The 25738-nt window shown below is 33.2% G+C and overlaps 1 protein-coding gene across 11 annotated transcripts in view; it reads left to right on the top strand.

The window, feature by feature from the left end:
* The window catches only part of LOC149149294 (uncharacterized), a 187752-nt gene that overhangs the window by 60014 nt on the left and 102000 nt on the right, over nt 1-25738 (top strand). For all 11 annotated transcript variants that reach the window (XM_089445901.1, XM_089445893.1, XM_089445897.1 and 8 more), the window contains 2 exons: nt 1000-1103; nt 1219-1318. In XM_089445901.1, coding sequence (XP_089302027.1) covers nt 1000-1103; nt 1219-1318 — 204 coding nt within the window. The remainder of the gene's footprint in view (nt 1-999; nt 1104-1218; nt 1319-25738) is intronic.

Raw genomic sequence — 25738 nt, forward strand, 5'->3', positions numbered from 1 at the left:
TATGACGCCTTTGGCATCTTCCAGTGAATGGTGAAGCCTTTGCAACCAATTTTGTAGTGTGTCCGGGGGGCTTCTTTGCTCATGTTGAATTTCACTGTTAATGTCTTGTAAGAGTGCCTTCATACGGTTGAGCTGATCTTGCAGAAGTTGAGTGTTTTCATCTCTGCGAAGAACGTCATCTATGCGCTGGATGAGTGGAGCAATAACAACACTGCTTATGGTTCTGGATGCTACTTCAGTTGCTACTCCAGTCAAAATTTCCATGGCTTTTGCAACTTCAGACCAAAGCACAGTAGAGCAAAAACAGAGGCAGAACCAATATGCAGAGAAAAATTTCTGCAAATTTATGTGTCCAAAAATAGATTAAGCAGAAGAAATTTGCTGTTGAATTGGATGTCCAAAGTGAGCAGAAATCATTGGAATAATATTTTTTTCTTTTGTTAGCATAATATTATGCTTTCCGTGTTTCCTTTTATGTTGGCATCTTATGCTTCGAGGCTCTGTGGTGTAGACAAAAAGACGCAGGAATAAGAAAAATAAAAGCATAGTGAGATTTACAATAACTTGTGTGAATGCCCCAATATCAATTATGTGATGTTTTTATTGAGATAATTAAGCCAGTCATGTCGGCAGATGATAATAATTCAACGTCAGCATCAGTAAAACACATTACAAGGGATACATTATGGATATGTCTGGATAATGGATTGCGGTTATTGCATCCGTTCATGCCCTTTGTTACTAAAGAGTTATGGCAACGCTTACCCCAAAGACTAGGGGATACTTCAAGGAAGGAATCGATTATGATTTCTGATTATCCTACAGTCGTCGAGGTTTGCAACGCAAATCCTTTAATGTTTGTATTAGTTTGAAGGAATCTCTTATATTTCAATATTTTTTTTAGCAACTTTGTTTAAGTTTGCCTTTCTAACATATTTGTAGAAATGTTATAGACATTAAATAGTTGTAGATCTTCTTGATGTTTCTTGTGTATTGCAGGAGTGGACAGATGATGAAATTGAATCGCAGATGGTTCTTATTGAATCATCAGTAAGGTCAAAAAGATCTCTTCGAATGGCTTATTTATTACTTCCAAAGCAAAGGTATGCAGAGGAATTTTACAATCATGTCCACATTATAATATTCTTTTTTTATATTTGCCATTAAGATGAGCTTTATTTTGGAATATTTTGGTCTAAGAGGACATTCTCATGCCAGGCCAGAGGCTTCCCTTCTATGCAAAACAGATGAAGTGGCCACAGTAGTTGAAAAGGGTGCTACAGAGATTTGCACGCTTGCTTCCTTAGCATCACTGAAGGTACAGCTACACTGAAACTCGTATTTTTTATTCAATGTCCTGTTGAACTTGTCAAACTCCATAATTATTATTTGTTAGGTTGGGGTTAATGGTTAACTTACTAATAAAACATTTATGCGAGTAATTGACATTGTTTTTGCTTTTCACTTAGTGGTTATTGATTATTATAAAGCTTGTTAAAATTTATGCATGCATCTACTCAGAAAAAAATTATGCATTTTGATTGATATTCATTTCAATGGATTAATCCATTTATATTTTAATTCCTTCATGTTTAACTTCAGTCAGGGAAAATTTGTGTAAGAAAGCTGAGGTTTTCTGAAGCCAGAAACTTAGCCTGATTTTATGATTTTTATCCCTAAATTTTCCTGAATTTCCAAAATAAAACCCCAACAATGATTTCAGGGAAGGAAGATGGAAGGAGGTGGGAAATGGGTATGATGGAAATAGGAGAAGAAATGTGGAGAAGGAATATCAAATATGAATTGACAGAAATATAGGAGGGGATGGAAAATATTGCAGAATGTAAAGGTAATGAAATAGAAGCTCATGTCTACAGCAGTTGAATGAAGATAATGATGTTCATTGGAAAAGAACCAGATTCCAATACAAGTGGAGAAGGAAGCATTAATTCTATAACGTCAATAATACTTGTTAATATTTATGATTGAGAGAAAGAAGAGGATATCTATGAAAATTGAGATGATAAGTGCGAGTAGGTTATGTTTCTCTTCCTCAACTTGGGTCTAAGTAACCAACCTAGGGTGTATGGATGTGTTGACCTTCTACTGTAAATGCTACGCATTATTTACAGCATTGTTATACAAAGGGCTCATGATGGAAAATATAGCAGAGGAAATCCAGGGAAGAAATATGAATTGACAGAAATATAGGAGGGGATGGAAAATACTGCAGAATGTAAACGAAATAAAATAGAAGCTCATATCTACAGCAGTTGAAGGAAGATAATAATGTTTAATGGAAAAGAACCGGATTCCAATACAAATGGCAGAGAAACATAAATTCTATATTGTCAGTAATAATTGTTAATATTTATGATTGAGAGAAAGAAGAGGATATATATGAAAATGGATGGTAAGTCTGGGTAGGTTATTTTGCTTTACCCCAAAATGGGGCTAAGTGACCAACTTAGGGTGTATGGGTGTGTTAACTTTCCACTGTTGATTTATATTTTTGGGAGCCATTTGTAATGTGAATAATAATGCTGTAAATAAGGCTTAACATTCACATTGCAGAGGGATGCATCCCTGATTTTTGGGAAAGGAATCATTACAGTTATGGCATTTATCCTAGGTTGGCATGGGGATGCCTGTGGGATGTCGCTTGTCAAATGGTGATATCCTTGAAAATGTCAAGGTGTTCCCTGGTCCCCATAATATGATTTTTTATTAATTTCTTGTATGGACTAAAATCTAAGCCTCATGGTATAAATATGATATTTGTTACTGATATGACAATTTATTAGAAAATTTGTATAGACACAGATACATGATTGACAATATATATATATATATATATATATTCATAGGTTCAATGCTATATATTCCATATGAGGAATATACATATACTGTCAACTTGTGTCATGTCACACACGGGAATTGAACCTGGGTGGGGAGGATTCCATTCCTTCCTCCCAACCACCTGGAATAACCGCTATATGTATATATATATATATATATATATATATATATATATATATTATTTTTTTTTAAGAAGAAAAACTCATTATATTTTATTAAGAAATATACGTGTTGCTGTCCATGAGGAATTTAAAGGAGAACCTCAGATTGATACAAACTTGAGACATGGAATCATTGTTGATTTTATAGCATGCAAGAGGAGAAGTCCTCTTTAGGTGGTTGTTCGAGAGGAGCAATTAATATGATTTCTTTCCTAAGTTTAACTTAGGAAACACACATTAATTAATTTAATCAATTAATGTTGGGTAATTGAGCAAATTCCTAAGGATAAATAAGTTAGTTATTTAAGTGACTTAGATCTATTCTCAACCATTAATCTATGTGGGTTAGGATTTAATCTTAGCTGTTTATTACTTTGGAGATTGAGGGTTAGGGATTATGCTCAATTTGAAATTATAAAAGAAGCCTAAAGGAGAGGATGAAGACACAATTGTTTTGGAGAGATTCCGGTAGATTTGAATGAGCCTATTGCAAGTTTGTGAAAGGCTGAAGAAATCAGAAAGTGAGCAGCAAGGGACAAGAAGGGTTTTCTGGAAGGGAAATTGATGGAGGTTGAATTTTTAGGGGAGCGAGGCCAAGATCTTTGAGAAGAGGGCCAGGTTTTCTGTGCAGGCCAAATTTGTGGAGCAAGGCCGAGTTTCCACCCATGGGCATGTGGAGCAAGGGTGGCCATTTTTCCCAGCGCATAGGCCGTACAGGTGGGGGCCATAATTCACAAGTGGAAGCTGGGATTTCCCATGGCCGTGTTTATTCCAGGAGGACCGAATTTCTCTTGGGCTGAAAATGCAGTGGGATTTTTCTAGGTTCTATTATTGTTTTTTCTTTCTGTGTATTTTTAGGGCCATTTTCCTTGTGAGGGGAGCCCTAAATTTTCTAGATAAAATTTAATTAAGGACGATTTTTTTGGGGCAAATTAACTGTGTTTTCAGTGGTTGTTTTATGATTGATTTTCTAAATATTTCTGCTGCAACATTATTGAGTTAAAATTACTAGAGTATTTTTGTTTTGGAGTTTTCAGAATCTATTCACAACATAAATTTAATATGTTTTTTTTAGTTGGCTCATCCCACGAGGATTTGAACCTTAAAGCTCATTTTTTACAGATTACTTCATATCATGATGATCGCCAATTGAGCTGCACCCCATGGGCAACAAAAAATTAATTCTTTGAGTTGAATATTTTCTGGGCATAAAATAGCTGTAGGAAACAAAAATTTGAAATTGGTACTTGGAAATTAACATGGTATCAGAGTACTTGAAACTCTAAAAAAGGGAAGATTAGTAGCACAAGGGTTATAATAGCAGATTTTTACTCTCAGCAGAAGGGTTTTGTGGCTAAATGTTTGGTTTGAGAAAAAAAAAAAATGACCTCTATCGGGTTGAGATTTGAAGACCAGATGGAAGGGGCATCTAATTTCAGTCCATGGAAGGAGAGAATTTCACTAATTCTCATGGAAAAGTGCCTATGAGAATTTGCTGATACTGATATACAACCTCCTTCGAATCCTACAACACATGCCACTCACAATTTCAAGGATGTGAAAGTTAGATGCATCATTTTCAACACTGTGAAGGATCATGTGATCCTTAAAATATCAAGAAAGAACAATGCTTGTGAGATGTGGATGACTTTCGCAAAGCTGTATCAGAGTGATAACCCGAATCGAAAGATGGTGTTGAGAGAGAAATTGAAAAACACCAAGATGAATAGATCGGACATAGTGGCATCATACCTCTCCGAGATTTAGCAAGTTCTGGATGAGCTTGCAATTGTTGAGGAAGCTGTGTCAGAGGATGAGCTTGTTAAGATAGCCTTGAGTGGGTTTTCCAAACAATTGGCTACCTTTGTGATAGGGATCCTAGCACGAGATAAGCTTCTGGATTGGAATAGACTATGGGAAAATTTCACTCAGAAGGAGATTTGTGAGGAGTCATTGTCTAGTGGATACCTTTGTGACAAGGATCCTAGCATGAGATAAGCTTCTGGATTGGAATAGACTATGGGAAAATTTCTCTCAAAAGGAGGTTTGTGAGAAGTCATTGTCTAGTGGCTACCTTTGTGACAGGGATCCTGTTAGAAAATCAGAAAGGCAGAAATATTTTCCTATACTTGTTAATTACTTGTGATGTTCTTGACTTCTTATTAGGTTTTCTTTATATCTTTTTTCTTTTAGTTAATCAAGCAATTACCAAAGCAAAGGCACATAAAACAATGGACACTAGATATAGGCACTATGGCAAGGCACAACCCTTGCAAGGGGAAAACCCAGTCAAAATTATCTTCCTTTCAATAATATTCTTTGAGACTCTTCACCCTAGACAAAGACCAAACCTTCCCTCCACACCAAGTTAGCGTCCCAGAGCTTCGACCTCTCTTCCAACAACTTTTTAAAAATTGACAACTAGGGCCAAATTCCATGTGGGTCATCTTATTTATGGCAGCTGATATTTTTCTTAGATTCCTCTCATCGAGAGGTGTAGGATTGATCTAAAGATCATTCGATTCCGATAAGTATTCATGAAGATATGAATTTATTTGTGTTATGGGACAATTCGTCAAGGTCAGCCAGCAACCAAATAACCCTCACTTGTGCTCAACGTTTTAGTATAAAAGGAGGTGGCTTGATAGTTATTTAGTCACACACTTCACTCTTGATTTCTCTCCACTTGTTTTGGGTTTTTAGTGGAAGAGAAATATAAGAGGATGAAGGTCTAAACGCAGGTCTAAAAAGAGACCCTAAGAAGAGGTCTAATACTACCCTAGCTGCAGTCCCAAAGAAGGTGGTCTAGCCGCAGTCCAAGCAGGGAGATCTAGCACGGTGAAGGAGGCCTAACCGCTGACCCTAATGCAGTCCGATCATGCCCTAGCCGCAGGTCTTATCATGACCTAACTAAATGTAGTCATGCCCTAATCCTATACGTTGTTTTGAAATGGTTTGAGACAACCCTTGGACGCAACAGAAAGGGATGCCCTAACTGCAGTCAAAAGGGGCTCCTAGCCGAAGCAAAAGCGAGATCATTGAAGGGAGATCTATCCACGTTTAAGGGAGCTTCTATATGCAGCCAAAGAGGCTCCTATATGCTGCCCAAACCTGCCCTCATACGCTGCCTAAAGAAAGCCCTATTCGCAGTCTAGGGAGGGCTAATCTAAGGTCATTCATCCACAGTCTAAAGACCCTAATTCGCTGTCCAAAAGGAATCCCTAGCTGCAACAAGGAGAGGACTGGACAATGTGGACATTTGAGGGCTATTTCAGGGGTTTGTTTAGAGGACAATATGACTGATTGGAGGAGGCGAAGACAAGGAAGGTTTGCTAGAGGGTGCAACTACTGTTTGAGGGTGACAAGTCCATACATTAAGCTTGAATCTGCCCTAAAGGAATATCGTGACAACAACAGCCAGAAGGAGTATTCAGCGTGGAGAAATAAGGCTGCTCTGAAGCTATTTCAGGAAGACAGTGAGGCTGTTTAGGAGGGCAGAATTAGGGGATCTTAGGATCAGATCCATTGAGGTATTATTGGAGGATCAAGGATCATATTTGTGCTGCCTGGAAGCTACAGGAAGACTGTGTGTTAGGCTGCAGGCCATAACACCACAGTCAAGGATTTGATGACTGTTAGATAGGACTGTCTTGACATATTGAAGACTTCCCTATCTGTTGTTAGAAGATATGACATCAAGTTGCAACATGATGTTGAATACTGCTACATAATGGGCATCATGATGAAGTGTAGTGTAGCATTGACAAATAAATGCTACAATGAGATGCAACATGATGGGCACAATGAGGTTCAGCATGGGGTAACACTGGTGGGTGCAGTATGATGATAAGGTACAACTTGATGATGCAACCGTATGATGTGTGCAACATGGTAATGAGGTCCATCATGATGATTGAGTGCAGCACAGTGAGGAGCAACATGGTGATGGAGTCACCTTGGATCAATGGAAGCAGTATGCCTTTTACTCAGCTCAGATCAACGACCTCATATGCTATCTTCTTAGAGAATATCTCTGCTCAATTATAGATAAGTCAATATGTTGACTTCTGATGTATATGTACTATCTCTCTCTTTGCTGAACTATTGAAGAACATATAAGAAGAATTGATCAAGGGTTTCCCCACATTGGGGTTTGTCCCTGGCTAGCGCCACATCTTGTGTTCTATTGTCTTGGCTTGTCTTCTGCGATTTATGTTTATGTTCTATCCGCATTTTACTATCATGCTAAATGTGATTGCTAATCTGGAATTGATATTGAGCTAATATGGAAAATTGAAGTAAATTTGCTATCAGCATAGAACATACCTAAAATTAACAAACTTCGATTATGTAGCAGTTTCCGACATTAGCAAAACTTGGGAAGACTTCGATCTCCCAAACTAGGGCACGAAACAAAGAGAGAGAGGCACCAAAATTTCGTTTTTCTTCTTCTCCTTAGACTCCACCCAACTCACACTTTCTTTGGCTTCCTTAAACACACTTTGCACTTCTCCGGCTTCCTTAGAGATATCGAACTTGCTTGAGATGAGATCCTCCAAATGAATTCGACTTGCTTTTATTTATAGGCTTCAAGGGAGGTTGAATTGATGTCCTTAGGCTGACTTGATCTCTTCTAGGCCGACTTGATGTGGAGGATACATAAATTATATTTGACTCAATACTAAACCTTTTTACATGATTCAAAAGCTATATGAGCTTGGTTTTATATTACTCTGGCAATATAAATGGTATTACAGATTTGCAATGGAAGTTTAAGTCATTTATTAGGACTCTTTTCTACGGAATGGATAGTGAAATTGTAATATGGTAGTTTCTTTAAAGAGTAACTAGATAAAGAAAGGGTAGTTTCTCTAAAGAGTAACTAGATAAAGAAAGTGCATTTCTTATTCCAGAAAGGTAGGGTTGTAAGTCCAGATTGGTATCCTTCATTAATTATTAGTGTAAATTTTAAATGAATAAATAAATAATAAAGTGAACTTATAAATAGGTATGAGCATAAATGTATCTAAGTTTAAATTGAATAAATTTAAATTGATGTTTTTAGTGGCCACTCAAATCTATACATTTTTTTGTTGGTTACTTATTTCATTTTACACATCTTTCTGTTGGTTAATTATTTCATTCTAGGTGATTTTCCAAATTTATATAACATGTTTATTAAAATGCTTTATTAATATGATTTTTTAAAATGTGTTTCATCAGGAAAATAACAGTTTTTTTGGGTGTGTTATCTAAATTTTAGTTATATAAAATTTAGATAATATGTTTATTAAATTGCCTTATTAATATGATTTTTAGTTTTTTTTGGGTGTGTTTCATGTAGAAAATAACAGTTTTTTTTGGATGTGTTTCATGCAGGAAAATAACAGATGATGTTGATTCAGAAATACAAGGAGGATGAAAACTGATATTAAAGAAGTACAAGGAGTGGAATATTAAGTTAAATTAGAAGCAGATAGATAAATATGTTAGCTTATGATATATAATTTTATTTATTTATCCCTAAATCATGTTTAGGGAAAACCCAAGACTCATATTTAATAAAATCCTTATTCATTTTTGAGGGGGAGGGGGTATTCCCTTCCCTAAAGCCCTCATCAAAACCATGGCCATTGTTATTGGTGAGGATTGTCTTTATTGGTGAGGATTGTTGTGGTTGTTTTATTTTTTATTTTTCGAATTTTTAAATTTATGCATTGTATTATGTAATGGATGTAGTAATAATTGGAAATTAATAATAATAATAATAATATCTTCAAATATATTGATAAAATTTATTGAAAATAGAAGTTAAAAAAATTAATTAGATTATTTTAAAATTTAATTGTGAATTTAATATATATTTTTATGTTGTTTTGGAAATTACTTTTATAATTATTTGTATTTTTAATATTATGGTTTTGAATTTATAGTATATGCATTAATTAATTGATATTTTATGATAATGTTATAATTTTTATAAAATAAAATCATTTTACAAACTTTTTCAATCAATCTACATTTCAAAAGTATAAATGTGACTAACAATCTCATAATACATTTCAAAGCACTCACAAAAATCATAGTATGTGTGTTAGTGGTGTGTTAATTAATTGATATTTTATGATAATGTTATAGTTTTTTTTTTGTTAAATAATAAAATTATTTTACAAATGCTTTCAATCAATCTACATTTCAAAAATATAAATGACTAACAATATCACAATACATTTCAAAACACTAACAAATAATAATATTTTTTTTACAAGCCTAGTCAAGCACCCTACATTTCAAAATCACATCACAATTTTTCCTCTCCATGTAACACAAAAAAATTCTCTTTAATTCAAAAAACATTTTAAAAATTAATCTTTGATAATTTGAAATAAATATACATTTAAAAAATAATTTATAATGATGGAAGTTTTATTGCTAGTTTATGTGTTGTATATGTGTTTTTTTGTTTGTTATGATGTGGAAGTTTGAATGTTTGTTTCTGTGTTTGTTGTGTATATTATGTGTTTGTTTGTTTGTTTTTGTTGTGTATAATAATTTCACATGTATAATACCATATAAAAATATATTTCAAATCTTATTTGTAAAAATTAGATGAATTTCTATTTTAAATGTCTGTAATTTTTTGTGTAATGTGTTTATTAATTGTAATTTATTTTGATTTATGTTTATGTGCAATAATTTCATACATAAATAATATCATATGAAACTGTTTATTTTTGTATTTTAATTTATATTTTGATTCAATTTATACATTTATAATTACTTGTATTTTAATATTATGGTTTTAAATTTGTAGTATGCTTCTAAATACATTTCAAAACACCAGCAATAATAACAAATTCTTTATTTAGCCCCATAAAACACCCTACATTTCAAGAACACATCACAAATTTTCCTCTCTATGTAACATAAAAGAATATCATTAATTGAAACATTTTAAAAATTAATCTTTGATAAGTTGAAATAAATATACATTTCAAAATTAATTTATAATGATGGAAGTTTTATTGTTAGATTATGTGATGTATATGTGTTTGTTGTAATGTAGAAGTTTGAATGTTTGTATCTGTGATGTGTTTGTTTGTTTGTTTTTGTTGTGTATAATAATTTTACACATGTATACTATCATATGTAAAAAATTCTATTTCAAATCTGGGTTGTATTTTAAATGGTTGTCTTTTTTTTTTTTGTATGATGTGTTTATTAATTGTAATTTATTTTTATTTATGTTTATGTGCAATAATTTCATACATAAATAATTGTATTTTAATCTATATTTTGATTCAATTTTACAAATTTTTTTTTCAAGTTTTAATCAATATAAATATAACCATAACAATACAATGATACAATTGAAATATGAGATGAATGTTTAATACATTGGATATTGATGTTCAATTTAATAATGTGTATATTTTCCTTTGTATTATCCATCACTTTACATTTAAAAAAAAATATGATATGTAGTATATGTTTATTAGTTATATTGTTATGTGTTTGTATATATGTATAATTTTATGCATATGTAACATAATGAGTAAGAAATTTCAAGAAATTTTGATTTATGTTAATGTTTATTTAACAAAATCATTTATGTATTAATTAATTAATATTTTATAATAATGTTGTAGGTTTTTTAAATAATAAAATGATTTTACAAATATATTTCAAGAAATAAACTATTCAAAATATCACAAATCATTTTAAAACAGTGGCAATAAGTATAAATTATTTACAGGCCTCAAGCACTCTACATCTCAAGACAATATCACAAAATTTCCCATATAACACAAAAAATTATCTTTAATTGAAATCAATATTCTAAAAAATAATTTGAAATAATATACATTTAAAAATTAAATTCTTATAATGATTGAAGTTTTGTTGTTATATTGTGTATATGTGTTTGTGTGTTTAGAAGTTTAAATGTTTGCTTCTATCATGTATTTGTTGTTTTCTGTGTTTGATTGTTTGCTTTAGTTATGTGTATAATATTTTCACACACACACACATATATATATATATATATATATATATATATATATACTATATGCAAAAATGGAAGTTTAAATGTTTGTTTCTATAATGTATTTGTTGTGTTATGTGTTTGTTTATTTGTTTTAGTTTACCTGTCATGGAGCGTGTCGAGCGTGGAGTAGCGACCGAAGCTCAACGAACCAGGCCTTTCGAAGCTCTGGCGTCCATGGCCTTGACCAATCAATGACAAGCAGGTATTATCTAAGAACCAATGCATGCTCAATACTCGCCGCAAGTCATCCATGCATATCTACCCTCTGATGTGTCGATACCTGCTGTTTTGCTGTCTAAAACTCTCGTGTCTTCAGACTAGTTTCTTTTCTTCTCGGTTCAGAGGAAGTATACTTCTCTTTGAGTTTCTCCGACGTGCCGATACCTGTTGTTTGCTGTCTTAAACTCTTGTGTTTACAGACTAGATTACAGAGGAATACTTCTCTTTGACTGGTCTTTCCCAATTGTTTTTGTTTTGCTCCTGCCTAAGTTCCCATTTCTCTGGATATTTTCCTCCTTGTTTTCGTTCATGCTGGCGGAATTCATGCTCTCCCCTCGGCATGCGCCTGGTAAGAGGTCAATACATTAATTTATCCTTTTATCCTTTTAATCTTTTGATAGTTTCTTACGTTTTTTTATGTTTCAAGGTATATAGTATGGCTTCCTGAAATATAGTGATGGTTTAGTCTGGGGATTCCATGGCGTATTATCCTTAAGGTTCTGGTCCTTTACAAGTTAATTCTTGTATCAATTCGCTCAACCTGTTTGAGTTTGGTGTTTTACTGGGTGTCTCTCCTTTTCTGTGGTTCTGGTTTGGTTTTCCAAAATGCTTACGGCTTTTTTCCTTAAACTGAACAAATCCATAGTATTTTACAAACTGTCCTCCGACATTCGCTTTAGAATAGGGGCATGGTGGTGCATTGTTGAGATGTACTGTTGTTGCTTAGTTTGCCAGGAATCCTCCTCGTTAGATGTGTCTTAATCTCATACTTTGAACGACCTGAAGCGCTTTTGATTTGGTGACTGTAATGGCTTCCCAAGGGATGGCCGGAATGCGGTGATCAGAAAATCTTCTAAAGAACTGGAAATCCCGCAGTCTACCTTCGGAATGAAAATTCAAATTTCATTGAGTTATGGTTTTTGTCCTTTATATGACGTGTTTTTTGTACTTAAGTGTACAGTCAATCTAGGAGCATCCCTCTTTAGTCAAATTGCCGGTGCGCTATCGTCATCCTGTGCTATGATCCCTGGCTAAAAGTTGGCCTAGTAATCTGTGCCCGCCTTGTTTTGTTGGAGCCTTCCTTCCGGAGTCTTCTAAGTGCTGGTCCCAAAGTCTGTTCTGAGTCATCCTCCTTTAATTCCCCTCATCTGGCATTTATCTCATCCAGGTGATATGTTCAGAATTGGATCAGTGGATGATTAATTTCCTGTACAATCTTGATCTGGAATTTAATTAGGTCCCCCAGGATTATTCTGTCTGAGGCGAGGTTTTTCTAGAATTGAATGGACGTTGGGTCGGACGCATCGGCCACGGAGGCCATGGTCCGAGCAACCATCTTGGCTGAAAAGGCACGTGAGGCTTCCACGGTGTCTGCTGGGTGGCAATCCACCCTGGACGACATGATTGTTAAACCATCGTGGCAAGAGAAGGATGGGCCCCTTTCTAGTCATCCATTTCAGAAAGCATATAGCAAAGAGGAGTCCCACCTGAAGGACGAGCGACTGAGTGAACATGCGAACCATTACAACAAAGCCAGGAACCCTGTTAAAACCACCTCCCCGCCTACAGCTATCTCTCTGGACAGTTCTCATCTTTCTGAAAGAATTGACAGCCTTCAGGATCTCGCCTTGGGGGGCAGGTGGCATTTCCCGGAAATGGACGATGCTGCTATGAGAAAGTGGCTTGACGACCGGTGGAAACCTCTGATCGATTATACTCCCATCATCTCCCGCCTCATGAAAGAGTGGTATTGTTTTCACTTCTTGAAGGCCTGTGACTTAGAAGCTGTCTTGAAGGGTCCTTGGGTTTGTGGAAGAAGTTTTCTAGCTCTCTACAGATGGTATATTGGATTCAACCCTTTAAAAAACACTCCATCAAATAATTTGATTTGGGTTAAACTACCAAATCTCCCTCTGGAAATGTGGTCCATGGAATCCCTCTCAGTAATAGGCAACTCCTATTTATTAGACAATTACTATTAAATATACAAATAAGAAACTATTAAACAATTACTGTATTTATTATACAGTTACTATTATTAATACAAATAATAAACTAGTAATCGTTTTTCGTGTCTCTGAATTTATTTATTTCTATTTATTTTATTATTTATTTTTAATAACTTTTTTCTATTATTATTATTATGGATATTATTCTTAGTATTGATTTACTTAATAACTTAATTATTATTTATTATATTTTTAACTATTATTTATTTATTTATTTATAAACTATTATTTAGTAATCGTTTTTCTTGTTTATTTATTTTATTTATTTTCTATAACTTAATTCTTTTATAATTATTATTATTATTATGTATTCTATTATTAATATGATTATTATTTATTTATTATTTCCAACATTCTTTCAGATCATTAACCCTTTTATTTGGTTAGTATAAGGAAAGGTCCATTATTACTAATTTTAATTTTATGTATTTTATTTTTCCACTTTCCTTTTAGTTTTTAATACCTATAACTAACTATAATTAATTTATTTTATTTTCTAATCCTTATTTCCTCTTCCTATTTATTTATTGGATTATTTAATTCTAACTAATTGACCCGGTGCGTAACTTCTTCCCTTTAATTTTACCTTACTAATGATACCATTTCTATTTTTTCATTTATAAAAATTAAATAAATAATTTATTTACTATTATATTTATTAATTTATATATTTATTCCTTTATTTAATAAATAAACAAATAATTTATTATTATTTTTAATTCTTCATTTATATTTTTATTTATTTAATAAATAAATAATTTATTATTAGTTTTACAATTCTTCAATTGTTTATTTATCTTACACCTAATATAACTAAATTTATATATGAATGTATTTACCTTACTAATGATACCATTTATTTTTATTTATATAAATTAAATAAATAATTTATTTTTGCTATTATATTTATTAATTTATATTTTTTCATTTATTTATTTATTTAATAAATAAATAAATAGTTTATTATTATTCTTCATTTATATATTTATTATTAAATAAATAATTTATTATTATTTTTCTTCATTTATGTATTGATCTTACACCTAATATAACTAAATTTATATTTTTATATATAAATTTATATATTTTTATTATTATATTATAATTTATCATTTATATATTTAGATATTTATTTATTTATTTTTTACCTAATATAACTAAATTTGACCTTGCGCCTTAAGTCAACCTTTTGCCCAGGTAACCGTTGGTGTCTCTGCTCTAGCTATTTAAACAGGCTAAGCTGGATCTATTCTTCAACTTGTCCTGACGATGAACCACACTGGTTGGTTCGAAACGCGTCGACAAATGGTTTCTCATGTGATTTTTGCCGAAAAATCTATCTTAAATAGGCAACTCCATCGGCAGATTTGTTTATGTCGACCCATGGTGTCGGGGAGAAAAAGACAAAAGGATAGTGTGGGTTCTCATTGAGAAGGCATATAAGGGGGGATATCCAGATCATATTGAGATTGCGTGGGGGTGCCTGAAAATTAATCAAAGGTTAGATTTTTGGGGTATACCCTTCAGGTACTCCTCATGCCACAAAACTGGGCATTTAATAAAAAATCGCATTTAATCTGGGAGATGTAACCTTGTCCTTCAATGTCACCCTCGCCTGCGTTTGAGAAGTGCCCCATGGAAGATGTCTGAAACATGAGCTATATAAATCAAATTATCTCAAAAGCGTAAATCACAACGAGTAGAGTGTCATCATTTCTCTCCCCATGCAAATGATCTTTAGTTGTAAGGGAAGATGACACAACAATCAATCCTGAGGGATTATAAAATAGGTTAAAAGGGATCTATGGAGATTAGAAAGATCAAACCTCCCTCTAGTGACTCTTTGTGGTGATTCACTAGGCTTGGAGTATAATATTCTTGTGTTTCTCCTCTGGACAGGGGTTCCTCAGCTTCACTGGTCACTTTTTCTTGATATGGCTTGGCACTCTATTTTTATTTATTCCCCTAGTTGGAGTAGAAAGAAAATTTCTTGACTGGTGTTGTTCCATCATCGTCACTGGTGTTCTCGGTGATCATACCTCCTTCCGTGACACAGTCAACCCTTATATAAATAAATAAATATTTCATAGATAAATATTTCTTATATCCAATCATACTCCAAAACTCGGCTTAGAGAAAAGGAAAAGGAGGCACTATGTGGAGAAAATCCTTAGATCATGCCACCTGTAGCCACGATAGTGAGAATGTAAATGGTGTTTTCCTAGATATCATAACTCAATAGAAAAAAGAACTAGATGTCATGGATGTGCATTTCATCGTTATCAATTTGAAGATGCAAGGTTACATGTCATCCATAGTTCAACTACGAGTTGAGAATCTCTCCCTCCACAAAAAGATCTCCAAGCAAAATGACGAATTAGATGCCCTTCAAGGTTAATTGGAAACTCTTCAGGACCAAATCAACAACCTCAAAGTGCGAATCTTTAAGACTCAAGAGCTTGCTGTGTCCCATGAAGATCATAGGGTGGAGCTTAATAAACTAGCCACATAGTAGTCTTTTATCACCTATGTCTTATACTACCCTATAAATATCATTTCATGTAAGGTCAATTTTGTTGAGTATATTACTACCAAAATAGCAGACAAACCGATATAGTTTGGTCTTACTTTAGCACTAGGCAGGCATTTTGAATTTATACCAAGCAAAAGATACTATAAATTTCCCACATAATAATGTGACACAAATTTTAATCACATCTTAATCAATTATGTGAAAAAACATTATTATTATTATTATTATTATATATATATATATATATATATATATATATATATATATATATATATATGTAAGTTAAACTTATATATTTAAAAAATAAATGTGTAATCATATTAATAATGGAGATTTTTAATTTGCAAATAGGCTTTGTAGGGTACAATGGCCCAATATTATATGCCCAAAAAGCCCTAACTCATTTCATATGCCATTGTTAACACCGCACTTTTGTTATTAATGATTTTAGTTAAAATAGTAAAAAGGGCATAATTGCTTTAGACGTAAAACTCAACCTTTATTCTTTGACCACTGTTAATAATGTTATGGAAGATCCAATGGAGGGTAAATATTGTTATCCACCTAATAATTGTTGATAATTATATTAAAATTTTACAACATGCCTATCATATTAACTTAACTTAATAATATGTGTAATATGTGTGTTGTGTTAATAATAAATGTAGATGCATCTTCGGTCCAAATTTGTTATGTATTGAGATATTGTTACTTAATAATATGTGTAATATGTGTGGTGTGTTAATAATCAATATAGATGCATCTTCACTCCAGATTTGTTATGTATTGAGATATTGTTCTAAATGCAAATTGCATTGAAAACCATTAAATTTTTCAAATTATAAACAATTTTTAAAGTGTAATTAAAGAGATATATGACGTAACTTTATAAATTTGATTCTTGTTTTTTCATAATAAGTTCAAAAATAAAATATATTTACCTTAATTTCCAAATTTAGATATATTTTGCAGCGATAATCAAATTATTTATAAATAGTGACATAGGAAAAAAATGGATGGGCCCAATTTACAGGATGTATAAAAGTTCCCAGTGACATGCATTATTTAATTAAGGAAGAATGACTTATAAAGAGAATGGATAACACAAATTTTGTAGGTGATATTAGAGGTCTCTGTGTTTCGTCTAAGTATTAAATTCAGAATTTAGGACTGCCTTGGAATGTTCCAAGATATTTTATATATTGACACAATTTACATGTGATACTTCGACGCAATGTTATTTTCAGCTTTTGTATATATTGTGTCATATCATTAATGTAATGATATTGAAAAGAATACACATGTATTTTGAAAATGTCATTTTTGTAATTGTATTTTCCACTTTTGTATATATCGTGTCATATTATTATTGTTAAAAAAATACACATTTACTGTCCAAAACTTTGAAAGAAAATGACATATTTGGGAGTTTTTTTTGGAATGAGGTAATTTTTTTTTATTAAATTTTTATTTGTATTATTTAAATTGGGTTTTTATATATAGATTTAGATCTTTCAAAACAATGAAACGTTTGAAGAATTCACACTTCAACCCTATTATTCCAATAATTAATAAACAAATTTAACAAGAAATAAGTTTAAAAACCCTACCAAACTTAAAACAAATGGAATACTAAAAAAAAATTGCATGCACCCAATTCAATATTTGGGTTTGTTATTGTAATAAGACTCACTTCACTAATAATATTATACAGGGAAATACTTGCATAGCTCGCCCACAAAGTACAAGGTACATAAATTAAATTAATATGAAAAAGCCAATACAACTAACTTATACCATGCTTGATTTTGCATTTGTTGTTGTTGTGTTGATGATCCATCCTCCCTTTTCCAGCCCCTCCATTAGAGCCTTCCATTTCCCCACTGTGTACACTACTTCCACAAGTTTCCTTTCCTACAGATCAACTACCCATTTGCTGCAGCTCTCCACCAATGTAGGTCCCACTCTCTGCATGAAAACATCAAGAATGTCTGCTAATGAGCTTCGTAATTCATCCAATAGTTCCCTAAATTCACTATATGTGCAATCTATACTCTTGCACAATTTGTAAGATGCATTCCCTACCGCTACCTTCTTCCATTCCATAGAGTCTTCTCCATTTTCAATCACCTCAGCCTGATCTTTACTCTCTTCTGCGAGATTATTGATTGCTTCAACTGCATTTTGCATAGTTGTGATATCTATGGACTCTCGAGGTACTACGTTGAAGGATTCGAATAGACTATCTGCAACTTTACTCAGCAATCTATCAGTTTCCTGATTAGACTCATCAACGAATCCATAAATTCAATTGCCTGAAAGTATGCTTTTAAAGAACTTCCCCCCTCAATGGGAGACAATCGGAATCTTGAAGGGTTCTAGTTATTGGCACCAGTCCAAATGCAATTCCTTAATCATTGGAGCCAAAGTTTCAGCTAGAGTATTAATGCCAACTACAGATAATAATGAGCAACGACTCAAATCAACAAAACTTAGCAAATGAGCCATCCATGCAAATGTTCTCAATCCAACATCTGAAAGGCGATATGCGCCATTAAGAGAGAGGCAAGTTAAGCAAGGCAAGCCAACAGAAGAACGTGCAAAGATAGCTTGCAGTAAACGATCTGAAAATGTGCATCCACACATGCCCAATTGCAGTACATTCTGCAATGAGCTTGGTAAGATCTTCCTCTGGTATAAGAGAGCAGTCTAGAATGCAAATTTGAGTTGGAGATCTTGTAATGAATAATCCTAAGGTCCAAGGAGTCATTTTACGTAATGCATTGAAAGAAGTACAGGTTTGGTTCTTGGCTGAATCAGGAATTCCTTCCAGTGTCTCAATATGTTCAACATGTTTGCACAATAGGTATAAACATAAATCATATAGCCAAGGAGGTATAACTTGGGTCACAATGTCTTTGTCACGGGAAGGCTTCCATTCATTAACTAAAGAAACAGGGTTGACATTGCTAGAAATCTTTTCCTGACGAGCATTGTGCTAGGACCTCTACTGAGAAGATGATGGTTCATCGTTTTGAGGATTGAAATATGAAAAATATGAAGCCCGCCTTTGGGCTATCAAAAGAAACCTCTCTCTCGATGTAATTTTATTCTCGCTCGATGTAATTCTATTTTGATTCCGAGGAGGACCATTCTCTTCAATTACATTTTGTTTAACGACATTAGCACTGAACATCATCTCCAACAGGATTAATTTGAATTGAAGATGGAACAATTTCATTATTCTCTTTTAAGTCCATTTGGTGAGAAGATGCAATTGCAGTAATTCCTTCTTCTGCATCATCAACTAATAGTTAAATAAAGCATCGCATAATTAGTGGTTGCTATTGGTTCCTCGCTGAGAAAAACCATGACATATAGCACTCACATTATTTGTGAGGTCCCCTTAGTCAGGTCCACATATACTTCAGGCTTGCCAGAGATAAAGACGAGTAATAATAAACATTGCTAAAAAGTTTCCAAGTGTTGATTACACTTCAGGCTTGCCAAAGATAAAGACGAGTAATAAAAAACTTTGATAAAAAAATTCCATCTGTTGATTTTTTATGGGAGGGAACAATGAAAATGGAGCAAGGAGATTGGCTAGGCTGAATAGTGTTTTCCCAACCAACTCCATATAGAAAATTCCTTTCGGCGTAATTAGATAGAGCACAATGGATACTAGGAATTTTAGGGATATTATAGGAGTTCAAATCAGCATTTGTTCATGGAGTAAAACCTAAAACAATTTATGATTTGTTACGAGCATAAATTAAAAATCAGAATTGAACTTTGAGCTAACCATATATATATATAACTAACTTTGAACCAAAACTAGATTGAATTTCATCAAACCAAATTTTAGAAAACTATGTAAAATCTCACGCACACACCCAAATTTTAGAAAACTATGTAAAAACTCACGCACACACATATCGTGATTCCAAGCCATTAGAAACAAAATATGTAAAATTTACTCATTTTTATACCAAGTTAAACCTACAATATTAAGTATGGTGTATAAAAATAAAATAAATAGAGCAAATAGAGAAATTAATATAAGAAAAGTAGATTAGATGGAACTTAAAGACTTTAAATGTCACTAGTTTCAAAGTTCAACTCCATTAAGATTAGCTAAAACTATACCTAATGGTGTTTCTATTTAATGTGTTAGTCACTGACCACAACAAAAGTATATACATTTTATATTATGATCTTTCCATGTACATAGTATAAATTGCATTATAAGTTACCTTCACGTTTGGGTATAATGTTGGAAAAATCAAATTTGACTCGAATTTGATTTCACAAGAGACATTTTAGGGTACGGGAATGATGAGTTAGGTTTTTTACCAATTAGCACAATAGTTAGGGTTTCTGAATGTTGCCATCTAGTGGAGGGGGGTCGACCCCCTCCTACCACAATGGAGTGGCTAGAGGAGGCTCATCTTGGCACCCATGTAGACCGAAAATTTCCAATATAGGGATAAATTTGACTAGTGATTCAACAAAGTATAGCTTGAATAACTCTTCTGTGTAGGCTAAGCTGCTTAATCAACACGATACATGAAAGGACTAAGTGAAATATAAGAAAACAAGCTTTTACATCCCACTAGTGGAAAAGGTACTAAATTTTGAACAAATTGATGGATATGGTGAAGGGAAATAGCATGTATGAAGCTCTTTAAAATTTGGAAGAGAATCAAGTTAATAATGAAGAAGGGAAAATGTGGGAATATCAAAACTAGAATCACAATTTAGGGAGTAATCAAGAAATTCTTACTCAAAATAGTGGAGGGAATGAGAAAGACAAAAAATAAACAACTCATGGGATGTGGAGATGTTATATGAGCATGATTAACCTACAAACATTGAAGAGGCAGATGAAACATCGCTAGAAAAATTATCTCCACAATCACTGGTATCACCCTCAAAAAAATTAGGACCCATTAAAAATTCTAGACAAGGAGGTGGAATTGATCTCGAAAGCATACATTCAATCTCGGTGAACAGTTCACCAGCACTTTAAACGTTAAAAAAATCTATGAATCTTCTTCTTTAGGGGTTAAAAAATAATATCAACAAGGAAAACATAAAGGCCAATAGGGAAGAGAAAAAAAGCGCTGGAAAATCTAACAAATGTATACAAGAGATGGGAGAAAATTTGGCAAACTCTGGTAAGATAAATCTAATGACAAAATCCTACCTTCCTACCACCTAAAATCAATAATGAAAGTGATCTCATGGAATATAAGGGGTCTAAATATAATTCCAACCATAAAATCCTCAAAGATAAAATTAGGATAGAGAAGTCAACAATTGTTATGCTTTAAGAAACTAAATGCATGGATGAACAAATCTCCAAATTTTCAATTGTCAGAAAATATTGTCAGCATATTGTAGTGGATGTTAGGGGAGCACTGAGGGGACTAACCATCATATGTGACCCAAAGGACATCACTCTTTAATATTTGCTAGTTATGAAAAGAACATTAAAATGTAAGTTTTGGAAGGTTGGGACAAAAAAATGGACATATTACTAATGTTTATGATCCCAATTTTTAGTGGGGAAAATATACATTTTGAAAATCCTAAAAAATATTTATGATCAATTGGGGAAGGTTTTCTAGATAATTGAAGGGGGCATTAATTTAATAAAATATTTGTGAGAAAAAAAAGGATATATATGCATATTAGAGGAAGATTCCTCTAATTTTAAGGATTTTAATTAAAACCTCAAGTTGGTAGATACAGGTACCAACAATGGCGGTTATACCTAGAATAATAAAATAGGAGGAAATTCTTAGGTGGATTCTTGCATAGATTGATTTTTATTGTTAGAATCCCTAGACATCACATGCATGTCAATTAAAGCTTCAATTTTTCCAAGTTTTAGATCAAATCATTTTCTTATATGTCTAAATATTAATTGAAAAGGTAGTTGAACCAACATACCATTTAGATTTGAAGTTTTCTAGGTAAGACATCATTCATTTAAAGAAAATATAGAGAAATGGTGGAATGGAGATCCAATAACTAGAGGAATGATCATGCAAAATTTCTAGGAGTGTCTGGAGTATGTTAACAATAGTTTGAAAAAGTGTAATAAACATGAATTTTGTAATATCCATGAAACAAAGGAATAACTATCCAAATAAATGGAAAAATCTGGGGAAGAAATAATGGTGGAAGGGAAATCATAAGAGATGGAGAAAAAATAAATAGAGATTCAAACACTACTAGAAGAAAGACACAACCATGAGAAAATATTATGGAAACAAAATTACAAATTCTAATGGTTAAAAGAAGGGGAAAGAAATACCAAGTTCTTCCATAAATCTATGGTCTAGTACAAGCAACATAGTAGATTCCTTGCATCAAAGATCCACAAGGGAACATTTTATAAAATCATCAAGATACAAAATAAGAACTCATATCCTTCACAAGAAACTACTCATAGAGCCACTCTTGGATCAAAGACCAATGATAAGGAAAATCACTCGAAACATTCTTGTTGTAGTCACTCATGAAAAAAAATTTGTTTGTCTTGGTGAAATGTCTCCAGTGGGAATTGAGAAAATAGTGATCGGGATTCAGAAGGACAAGTCTCCAACATTGGATGCATTCGCAAGATATTTTTTTCAAACATGCTAGTCAATCATAGGAAAGGATGTGTGGAAATTAGTTGAGAATTCAAGAAGAACACACTCATTCTATTTGGCTTTGGATATTACTTCGTTAACTCTTGTTGTTCCTAAATATACCAAAGGTGAAAACCCATCTTCTCATATACCCATTGCATTATTTGTGTCATTTACAAAATCATTTCTAAATTCATTGAAAATAAGCTTAAGCCGATGCTTCCTAAGCTCATATCTTTTAAGAAAACATGCCATGTTGAAGGAACATAGATCTTATATATTATATCGATGGCTCATGAACTTATTATATCTTTATATTCTACCAAAAAAACTTGAATGCTTATTAAACTAGATTTTTCTAAGGCCTTTGACCACATAAGCTACCAATATATATATCAACTTCTCGTTGCCTTTGGGTTCGTAGAGAAATGGATCCATTGGGTTATTTCTCTTATCTTAAAAGCTTTCTTCTCAATCCTAGTTAATGGAATTACTTCAACCATTTTCATCCCTTCTAGAGGTATAAGATAAGGGGATCCTATCTATCCCTTTTTATCAACAAGTCATATTTAACAAAGCCTAACAATTGATTCCATGATTCATTTTATGGGAGACTTGGAGAGATTGTAAGAGGAGAATTTTAAAAACAACTCAGAGTTTGAAGAAGATGCTTGGGTAAATTTATCAAAGACATTAGGAAAACTATTTTATCTTGCAATTTCCCCCCCAAGATTTAATCTGCAACTACCAGGAATTCATAATTCTTCAATCATTAAATATTACTCCCTCTTTGCAATTGTCCTCTTGAATTCCCTATTCCAAAATGCATCATTCCTTCTAAATGGGGGCCCCATCTTCTTGGGGAAATAAAACTAATCTTTGATTGTGCCTTTAAGGCAACCTTAGTTTTCCTATCTAAGTATGAGATTTCACATATGTTATAGGAGTTATGCTAAATATTTTTGCATGATTGATAGGCATAGGCAACAAAGACTTTGCAGAGCTATATGTGTTGGAATAGGTTGAAGGTGGATATGTTGATTTTCTGCAGCACTTGAGGTTTGGGTCTTAGAATATCTAACACAAACTCACTCAAATGCTACAACAAACTACTTTGCACAACAAAATCTACACACATTAGTGAATCAACTAGTGCATATGACAATTTTTAACTTTTAAAACCCATCTTCATTATATTACAATCTAGAATACAACAATATTATGGCTCTCGTACCAGGGATATTGGTCCTTACATACAACCCTAATACAAGGACACAACTAGGGCTTGTTGTCAGCCACTTTGATAACCAATCTACCTTGAACAAGGCAACACTTGACCTACTTGTTGATGGTGGCCACACATAACCCTTTAAGTCCACGTGCCTTGAATACAATTGTTGGGTCCTCTTGCCTCCCAATCTATAACACCTCAATCTGCCTCTATCAACGTACATAGCTCCATTAGGTCATTGATCTTAGGCTCAACACAATCTACCCTCCAGTTGTTCCTTAGTCCATCAAGGATCTAGTTGTCATCATTACATTGATTTTGCCTACTATCCTTCATCTCAGGACAACCCACCACACAATCCTAATTCTTATTGTTCTTTCATCAATCTGAACAAGGTATCACCACCTATTTCTATTTGAAATTTCTGTGTACAATTGCAACCATTATGCCTTAAGCATGTTACACATGGATGTCTCATTGTAAGGGTTTCGAACTTCATATTGTGCATAGAACCAAGCCGCTTTGGGACTGAACCTTCATCATGATCTGGGAATAAAGGATATCCCTCACCCAATCAATGCTTGACTGGTCTAGGGCTTGTAGATTTTCTACTACGAGACAACCCATCAGTTAGGCCATTCTCTCCTTGTTTCTTCTCATTCATTGGCCCTATTCGTCATGCCACATTGTCATTCACTTATGCCCTAAATTTTCACTCCCATACAGAAGAATAATAAATTATCATCCAAGTATTATGGTCCTTACAAGGTGTTGTAAAATATTGGTACTATGGCATACAAATTGGAGTTGTCTGCATCTTCTCAAGTACACCAAGTTTTCCTTGTTCCATGCTTAAATAAGGTTATCAATGACAAGCTCCTAGCTCAAACACTATTTCCAGAACTTAACAAAGAAGGAAAAATCACATTTGAGCCTGAAGCAGTCACAGAAACAAGAACCCAATAGCTACATAATCGATTACTTTTAGAGTATCTCATTAAGTGGAAGAACTTACCTGTTGAAGATACCACATGGGAGGATGAGAATTTTATACAGAAGCATCCAGAACTACTCAGGCATTGAGGACAACACTTTTTTGAAGGAGAGGGGCATGTTAGGTCCCTATAATACTAGTGTAGCCCCCTTATTGTTATTATTAGTATAGCCCCCTATTGTTATTATTGTGCCCATGTAGCCCCCATATTATTATTGTTGTGTCCTTACATTATTATTGTTATGTGGCTCTGATAATATTGCGACCCCTTAGACTCCTATATATACCAAGGAGGTCTTATCATTTGTATCATCCAAGAATTGTTCAATCATGTGATGTAAAGGAGGTTGCCCCCTTGAAGAGGCTAATTTTCAATTCATTGATCTATATTTTCTTCTTTTTTGTGATTGTTGAAAATAACAACAAGAAATGTTAAATATAGAAGTGCTAAAAATAGCATTTCGGGATACATTTCAATTTTAGTTAGTCCCTGAACTAAAATTGAGAATTAAAATTCGAATTTGATCTTAGCAGTTATTTGAAAAATAATTAATTAATTCATCTTGAGTTAATTAGTTGGAGAAAATCAAACATGAAGTCTATGTGAAGACATGCAACAGTTTTCCCCTTGATTGAGGAAGTTATCCCTTAATTAAGGAGATCAGGATGAGTTGTACTTTGAGTTGTAATTAGTTAGCTTAGTTAACTGAGTTAAGTCCAGTTAGATTAGTTCCAACAGTTTGTGGAACTGATTGTGAGTTCAGTTAGTTAATGCATGCATTCATGTAACTAGTGTACTTTAGAAAATTAAATATTATCTCATAAATAACTCATGCATTTCAGTTCAGTCAAAGACCCAGTTGAGATCAGAGGATGGGACAATGTACTATCAGTTGCAGGAATATTCCATTGAGGATATCTCTTGCATGAAGAAGGAATTCATTCCTTGAGGATTGCGCAGTTATTTATGAGTTTGGTGAGTTGTGTGAGAGGTGAATTCACACAGGTGGTAGCCAGAGGACCCAGGAGAAATTGCGCAAGGAA

The sequence above is a fragment of the Pinus tabuliformis genome, chromosome 9, assembly GCF_031772625.1.
Source record: "Pinus tabuliformis cultivar Carrire ecotype Pingquan chromosome 9, CPIR1, whole genome shotgun sequence".
Lineage (NCBI taxonomy): Eukaryota > Viridiplantae > Streptophyta > Pinopsida > Pinales > Pinaceae > Pinus > Pinus tabuliformis.